Below are 9,118 nucleotides of genomic sequence, written 5' to 3'. Positions count from 1 at the left end.
TAGAGGATAGTCTGGAACACAAAGGGTACTGATTTTTTTTTATTCAGACGCGGACGGGTTCATTTGCGAAAGCTATTATTTTCATAAAGTTAAGAATCTGTACAACAAATTGATTCCTTCCTATCTGAAGAAGTATTAACATGCATTAAAAAAAATAAAAATAAAAGGAACAACACACTTTTTAACAATATAGAGCCAATTGAACTAATAATCATGTTAATACGTACTTATCGCTTTGACTGGATCGTTTCTTTTTCGGCCATAAGTGGAAAGCTCCGTAGATAACGGGATTAACGAGGCTGTTTGACATGCCAAAGAAAAAGATTCCGGACAAAAGGTTTTCGCCCAACTGAAAAAAAGGTTACCGTACTTAATGTTATGTGTATCAATGCTATTCCTAGATATATTAACTCATTTCAATCTGTATAAAGGTTGTTCTTACTATTCATAAATGACTAACGACATCTTACGAACGGAACAACTAATATTACTAATATTTTAAATTCGAATGGATGGTTGTATGGATATTTGTTACTACGTATATTAAGAATGACAAGCGATCTCACTAAAATGTGGTATAGACGTACATACTCTGGAAGAAAACGTAGACTATCAAGATTTTTCAATCGGGTTAAAAAAGTCGCGGGCTACAGCTAGTTAGTAACCAACTTTTCTAATTTTGATAATCGAATTTGTTTTAATTTCTTTTATTAATGTTATTTCATAATACATAAGACAGAAAACCCTAATACCATGATAGAAGGTAAAACAGAAGAAAAATAAATAGGAGAAAAACAAGAAGAATGTATATGTAAAAGGTAAAGGAGAATATTGGCGTCATATGGTATCAAGATGATAAGATAGCATAAAAGAGGCAGTACGCAGAGAGAGTACGCAGTACGCAGAGCAGAACGAGCATAGTTCACAAATAATAGAAAAGAAGACAGTTTATTTAAATATTACACTGTCGTCAGATAAGATAAACAAACTTACAATTTTTTCAGGATTCCAGAAAGTGAATAAAATCATCATTATGTAGTAAGGTGTCCACCAAATCACAAAAGCGGCAACTATGATTATGGACATCTTCAATGACTTTATTTTCGCGCGATCAATTAGCCTGGTCCTGTTAATATCTAAAGTTGTAATGTCTTGCCTTTTGCAACCGATTTCGAATATCCTTTTGCTGCCTGTAAACATCGAAGAATCAGTGAAACACATCAGGTAGGACAGTAATCCGTCCTGATAATCGGACGCGGCCGGAACAGTTTTGACTAGAGCACGGCCATTGACAAAATCATTTTAATTCGTTTATATCTATGAAGTATGAACGTTTTTTAGTAACCTATTGTATCTCTTATAGTAGCATAATAAAGGAAATATTAGTTTAACCAAACGATTCAATAACGATAATCCAATCAGATGCAGTATTAATTGATAGTCACGTATTAAATTTGTTTGATGGACTTTATAATTTTGATAGATGAGGTATAAGAAAAACACACGAGCAATATTGAGGCATCCCGATAATGGAGTGTGCGACATGTCGATTGTAGAACAGTATGGACAAGACACATCACGGAATACTTACCCTCAATAGTTCTTACTGTTGATATGTAGGTGGAGATCAAAATTATCAAAGGTATTACAAACATAAAAGTGAATGACAATGTTGTATAAATTTGCTCTTGCCATCGCGCTGTGTAGAAGCCATGTGTTACGCATTGATAAAATTCCTCGACAAAGGGTCCCCTTGCAACTCGAAAAATAATCGCCTAAAATAAAGAATTCGTGTTAATTTCTAATCAAAATACCACAAACAAAACTTCGCGTATTGAATTACAAAAGTCAATTAAAAATTTCAATGTTTTATTATACATTTATCTTCAAAAATTATGTCTTCGATGTGAAACAAAAATCTTACTAAAGTCCTGTATTTGATTTAAGAAATAACAAAAATTAGTTACTACGTGTTGTATTTGTGGCCTTCTGTTATGTTATTATTCGTGCTAGATACTTAATAATAATTAATTCAGTATCAAATGAACAATCCGGAATTCCGATTTTTTTTTATTTTTAATTATAAAAACGCTATAAAAGAAAAGTTTAGATGGATGTTAGAGTTTAAAGCGTAAACTGCTGATTGGATCTAGATGAAATTTGGTGTAGATGTAAAGGGTAGTCTAAAAGGACGCATAGACATACGAAGTCGTGGACGTAAGCTGGTTAATAAAAAATCTTACCTGAGGCACGCTGAGTATAAAACTGAGGATCCAAGCAATAAATATAAACTTCGAACTCCGCGAAGCCGTGGCTAAACTTTTCATAGGATATTTAACCGCTAACCATCGATCCACGCCAATAAGTACCAAGATGAATGTGCTCAAATGTAGTGCAAACATTTGCAAAAATTTAAACACCTTACAGGCCACATTACCCGCGTACCATTGTACTGACAACGACCAAGCGGCTTCGCCCGCTAAACAAAACACCGTAACAAATAAATCAGCTATGGTCAGATGAAATATTAAACGGTATATCGCGGTACAAGATGGTCTACTGCGACCTCTGTTTTGATTTCCTCTTCTAACACTGATTAGAGTTATTATATTTCCAAAGAATGATAATGCAGCCAGTATTGAAAGTACACTGGCCTTTATAATCGTGATTTTTGTTAAAACGGGAGCATGTTCTAAACATAAAATATTGGAGTCTTTGTAAACTTGTACGATATTTGTATAATCTTCTGTAGATTGGTTCATAATTCTTGCGATGGTACAATTTTCTATTGACATCACATTAATGTTCAATTCTTTATTATATTCATCTAATGTTAAATTATTAGCATTTGGTAGTTTATTTTCAGCCATTATTTGGTTATTTCCGATGTTTTGATTTTCATTATTTTATTACATTTTTTTGTATCTGGAAAATAAAACATTACCGATCAGTATAGTAACTAAATAACTACATTTGTTATAAGTCGATAGTTATTAGTCAAAAAAAAATTGAAAAACCCTTCTTGTTGTATACCTCACGTCTTCGTATAAAGCTGCTAATCATAAAATAATCTATACTAATATTATAAAGAGGAAAGATTTGTATTTTTCTATGCATTAAAATAAATCAAAAACTACTGGGCTGAGTTCAAAGATTATTTAACCACTAAATAGCTACGTTTCCAGTGAGTAACATATGTAGGTAGGTATTTCATATCATTGTTAATTTTACACGGACGAATTCGCGAACAACAGCTAGTTTATTATAACCAAGTAAAACTATAAATTCAGCTTCTCGTTCCCCTGAAAAGCTCACTTCTTCCATGAAAATGTAAATCCTTCTTTGTTATTTTATAAAAGTGAAATTTTCTTAGAAGATATAAAAATAGTGATTTAATTCCATTGTCGAAGTGTTTGATATCGACGTAACGGTGCCGAGTGAGTCATTAGCGTCTTCACCAAGCAGAATGTTTGCACAACTTGTTCAATTTAAAACGAAAATAACACTCTTTTGCATTATTATTCCAAGTATTTCATCGATGGGTATTCATATAATCTATTTATACGTGATAAATGTAAGAGGTGTATTGGACATTACTGGGTTGTTGAAGTTTCCATTTCTTTTATCACTGGCGTTCGCCTGCGACTCCGTCCACGTGGGAAGATCTATGCTGAATTTCATTAAGATTCATTTTGAAGTTTAGAAGATACCTTCTAACAAATATCCATCCAAACGTAAAAAGGAAAGACTTTACTACATTCCATTTTTGTCATACTAGCTTTCGCCCGCAACTCCGTTCGCGATTAAATAAAAATGAAACTGAGTAGCCTATGTCCAGACTATCCTCTACGTCTATGCCAAATTCCGAAATCCGTTCAGCCGTTTAGGCTATAACCTCTAACACACACCTAAACGTTCGCATTTATGCGAGTGACTATAAGATTACCTAGTGATATATTAGCGTTAGGTTGACCTAAGTTTCAACGGAGTAAAATTCAAGTTACGTTAGTTACGTAAACTCATTTCATAAACTTATCGTTACTAATAATGTATGTATATGTTATAGGTTTATATATAAAGTTAATTTGACGAATAAAGAGAAAATTAACATCAATTGGGAAACATACGCTTGAAGATGATTGATAATATAAAGGCTGGAACACATTACAGTTAAAGGCACGATTTGCAACATTTTATTTGGCGTTTACTCTTTGTCAACTAGTGGAGACGAGTCGACGCCATATTGTACACTAGTAAAGACAATCAGTACATGAATTATTCAATAATTAGCTAAAATATAGCCTATGTTGCTTAATGATAACTTAGCTTTTTAATGGTGAAAGAATTTTTGATATTGGTCCAGTAGTTTATGAGTTACTAGCATTGGCCCGCGACTAAGTCCGCGTGGAATAAAAAAAAACTAAAAGAAATAACCTATGTGTTCTTTCAGACTATCCGCTATATCTAAGCTAAATTTCATCTAAATCCGTTGAGCCGTTTAGGCTGCAAACTCTAACAAACATCCATCCATCCATCTAAACTTTCGAATTTATAATATAAGTATAAATAACACGACTTATGTATGTACATACACTTTTTTACACGCGAACAAACCCACAACTTACACAGAAAGAAACATTAACAAAAATTACAGAATTGTTGTTTATCTAAAAAAGTATTCATTTATAACTCCGTTTAAATAAAGTCATCTTACATATTTACTTATAAATTCTCTAAAGAATAAGTACACGTAATAGATCACGTGAAAAAAGGTTATTCAGATTAATTAAATGTTATATCCAAGGGCAAAAATTGAAACGTCATTTACTTATATTACAGGATCCAGACCATACTTAAACTATAAAATCAATAAACACATTTACATATAACAGATTGTAGCAGAGCTTGCGAAGCAAATATTCGTTTGAGAATTCAGCCCTTAGAGTCAAGAAATTCAACTAATTAACCAATTTAATTTTTAAGTTCATAGTCGTAGTATATTGATGCCACTGAAATGTGAAACATGTACTGGAAATATAAAAAATGCAATACAATATCATGCATCATATTAACATTATATGTTCAGACTATAAAGTACCAATATGAAATACATTACATCTTATGTAGGCTTATAAAAGTAAGAGAAGAGGCAATCAAAGAATACATATCTTGTCAAAGTGTAAACATAGTCAGATAAAATAAATAGAAGTAGCAGAAATAAGTTTTTATGAGAATCGGTGGCTTTTATTAAAAGCATATATAAACCTACGCATTTTCGCCTTTACAGACATAATGTACAATTGCAGAAACTAACGGTGTTTTACTTATGAATAACAGCTTTGTTTATTGTAGAGATAAATTCCACCTCTACCAACAAATAACCAATTATATGGTAGTGAGTGGCGCAAACGAAGGGATATTAAAAATAGCCGTTAATCAAATACCGTTTTATTTCATACACACTTTAATAAGCTGATTTTTGTTGGTTTTTATTGATTGTCTTTTCAAAATTTTCAAACGACTGTAGCTTTAGATGGAACGCCGCCAGTTTTCCCGATTGTACACTACAAGAAACGCCTTTGCATAAAATGCTATCGCCTTTCTTGGGAAATACACAATCATTGAAAGATTATAACTATTTTTGCATAAAACATAAATTCAACGAGCAACAAAAACGTTAACAGTCTTAGCAAAGATTAAATCAGTAAAAAAAAAATGCCATCATTAGCGGATAATGGTTATATTTGTAAGAAACTCTGATTTAGTATATTCATGTTTTTATAATTCATGCGATATTTAGTTTAAACAAAATTAACGCTTAGCTTAACTTACTTACTTAAAGAATCGTATCTTTGCACAAATAGTTCAGTTAGTTTGCAAGGGTGGAAGAATAAAAAAAAATTCTAAGTGAAAAGTATCTAAAAATATCTTTACTAGAATAACTTGGCAAAAGAAAAGTCTTACGTCACTATCTTTATCATCATCAGCTTATATCTACCCACTTTTGGATAAAAACGTACAACTTACTGGAATACCTGAATCGGGTAATTTTAAAATAATCTAATAAGACAAAGCCGCGGTCGCCAGCTAGTTCAATTTAATCTATATTACATATAGATACATAAATATTTCATAACAGTTTATTAACAATGAAGTAAATTAGAGAATTTATATATAGGTCACAAGTCAACTTGAGGTAGGCGAAGGTATTGTAAAGGCAATATTTAATTATTTGTCTAAAACGTTACGTTATGAACGTAATTTAGGAAGTGTATTACATGTTAAAAAGATATCAGAGTTCGCAATAACAACCTACATTTTAAAACTTAATATTACACACAATATAACAATATTTATAAACAAAGACAAAAATATTCATTAAGAATTCAATGCAAAAGATAAAAAAAAATCACACTAAAAAAGTGGCTTACCTTTTTTACTCAATTTACTGATTTAATTCTGCATATAATTTTCAATAATTCCTTTTTTAATCACACACTTCACTATTTAACATCTAAAATGTTTTTAACACAATTAATATCCGACTTTATAACTTAAAACTTATATTTTCAACTTAGGTTTGACTTATTTTCAAACGCACGTCTAACCATTGCGGTTATCCAAAACACACTGAGGAACGTTAAAATCGCCTCTCGTCTAGTTCATTTGAAGTACAGTCTACGAGATAAATTCTTTATATAAATGTTATGTCGCAATTCCATTGTTGTCCCAAGTGTTTTAAAAAATAGTTTGAGTACAAATAAAATTTAGTTTATGCAGTCGATGAAAATTTGCTATCTAAATGGACATTTAATTTTTTCCCTCAAAATGATTAATTTAACGTAAAAGATTTTCGATAATTAAGCTAAATATTAATTTACTAGCTTTCGCCCGCGACTCCGTCCACGTGGGATCAAAAAAACAAAAGCAAGTAGCCTATGTGTTCTTCCAGATTATCCTCTATATCTTTGCCAAATTTCATCGAGATTCGTTCAGCAGTTTAGGCTACAAAGTCTTACAAACATCCATCCATCCAAACTTTCGCATTTATAATATTAGTAAGATAACTATGATAATTTGCGTATTTCGTACTATTACATGTTATTAAAAATGTTGCTTTCATTATTCCACTGCCGATTCACTGATGTTAAAACAGTTCCTTTCGTCTTGATTAAAATATCATTCTGTCAGTATATTAAGACAAGTTTTTTAGCAGATATTCACAGGATAATTTGATGAAACATATCCAGTATTTGTAAACGACATGATAGATTGCTATTCTTAAAAGTAAAAAAAAAAACATGGCACCGTTTTGTTTGCTCTAAGACATTACAATTACAAAATTTTCAGGAATCTTCTATAACATTATCGTAGAATTGAATGTGACGGTTGATAATATCGTTATCTCTCTTTATTCAAAGAGACGGTAAAGGATGACAATATATCAGGTGATATCCACAATTATATTGTAAAAGAATCCTGATTTCTATTTCTCATCCCCAATCGTATACCTTTCATATTGATTTATAACATTCATTTGTCCTGTATTGCTGACAATGCACCCCAACCCTTCTCCGATATTGTCACGTGGCCGTAAAATCGCTTTTCGATGGAAGAAATGTTCTTAAGAGTACTCATGATACTGAAGTGCGCTTTGATGAAATCGATAAAGTAAAACTTACACGAATCTTATTCAATAAAGTAAGAAAAAAATATGTACAAATCCAGGAGAGATATCTAGTTTTATTGTAATGTTGTTCAAATAATATGTATAGTGGTTAAAATTCTAGGAAAGAACGTATCTAATTCGCAAATGATCGACGTTGACTTTCATGCCAATAAAACAAAAGAACGCCTTCACACTTATTAAAATTTACATAAAAACATTATTTTTAGTTCTCTTTGACTAACCTTTAGCGTACTGCGACCCAAAACCTACAAACAATGTCAAACTAATTTTAAAACGATATTTGAATATAACATAATATTACGTGTTTATTCAGATTTTTGTAAGATTGTGTAATTTAAAATAAAAATATAGTTTTCTACGTCCAGAGTAGTTTAACGGTTATCGAGGAAAAACTAAGGTACAGAGTTAAGGGGAGAGTTTAAGGGACTTAATAATAACAGCTGAATACTGAGACACGTCAATTAGGTAACAGCGTATTGCAAGATGCCACGTATTGCCAAATCTCATTATTTTTTATATTTGTCGGATTGACACGAAGCGAAGTGTTCGTTTCAGTATGCGGCTGTAAGTGTGCTAGATTACCTTTTTCTGCAAAGGATCTTCCACTACGTTAACATTGTAATAGAACTAAAACATATGATACTTCCTTTGGATTTGCATTAATATTTAAGGCACTTAAAACTGCATTTAGAAAGTTTCCGTCTGATATCTGAGAGCTGTGGTTTAAAAATGGAATATTTTCACTGTGCGAGCAAGATTTAACATTTGAAGAGCTATAATTTTTTGCAATAGAAAAAGGCGATTTTACTCTTTTTATGAAAAAATATAGAAAAGGGTTTTAGTGTCCATTAATACATTGAAACATGAAACGTTTTTAATGTCTGTTTTCAATTTAATAACCATAATTAAGTGAGCTAGAGTTGCGAAAGCAATTATTTTCATATTTAGAATTCAGGTATCTGTTCTGTTTGAAGATAATTAATTTGGAATTCGTTTGAACGCAACAACGAACGCAGGAAATATCACCTTTATAATCATGTGAAAATATGTTTATAAGACATATCTCACGTACGTCATTAATATTTCGTCATTGTCAAGGAGAAGCTTTTTAATTAATTATTTCCTTTAAATTATTAGACAGATTATTTAAAATGTTTTTATATCTATATCTATACTTATATAAAACAGTGTAAACACACATACTTCATGTCAGCAATTACAGCATATTTTTGAAAAAATCTTTCTTTAATAAAAAGCCCTATATTGACGACGCGCTATAGGCTATATATTATCAAGCTCTTAAAGGTAGATAAATAGGAAAAATGCTTCATGTGGGAAAGGACCCGTAAGATACAAGCTACGAAAATTAAGGAAGCAAGATTATTACGTTAACGCTAATTTTGGCATTTGCAATTGGGAATTTGACAA

At 31.3% G+C, this 9,118-nt stretch overlaps 1 protein-coding gene across 1 annotated transcript in view; it reads right to left on the bottom strand.

The window, feature by feature from the left end:
• LOC106104806 (gonadotropin-releasing hormone receptor) overlaps positions 1–2,895 on the bottom strand; it is a 4,508-nt gene extending 1,613 nt beyond the window's left edge. Inside the window, exons 1-4 of the mRNA XM_013284947.1 lie at positions 2,244–2,895; positions 1,592–1,775; positions 994–1,190; positions 228–349 (exon numbers count right to left, since the gene is read on the bottom strand). Coding sequence (XP_013140401.1) covers positions 228–349; positions 994–1,190; positions 1,592–1,775; positions 2,244–2,870 — 1,130 coding nt within the window. The 5' untranslated portion in view covers positions 2,871–2,895. The remainder of the gene's footprint in view (positions 1–227; positions 350–993; positions 1,191–1,591; positions 1,776–2,243) is intronic.
• Positions 2,896–9,118: the final 6,223 nt, after the last annotated feature.

Source organism: Papilio polytes, unplaced genomic scaffold (genome assembly GCF_000836215.1).
Source record: "Papilio polytes unplaced genomic scaffold, Ppol_1.0 DF823399.1, whole genome shotgun sequence".
NCBI lineage: Eukaryota > Metazoa > Arthropoda > Insecta > Lepidoptera > Papilionidae > Papilio > Papilio polytes.
This window is presented reverse-complemented; position numbering and strand designations above follow the sequence as displayed.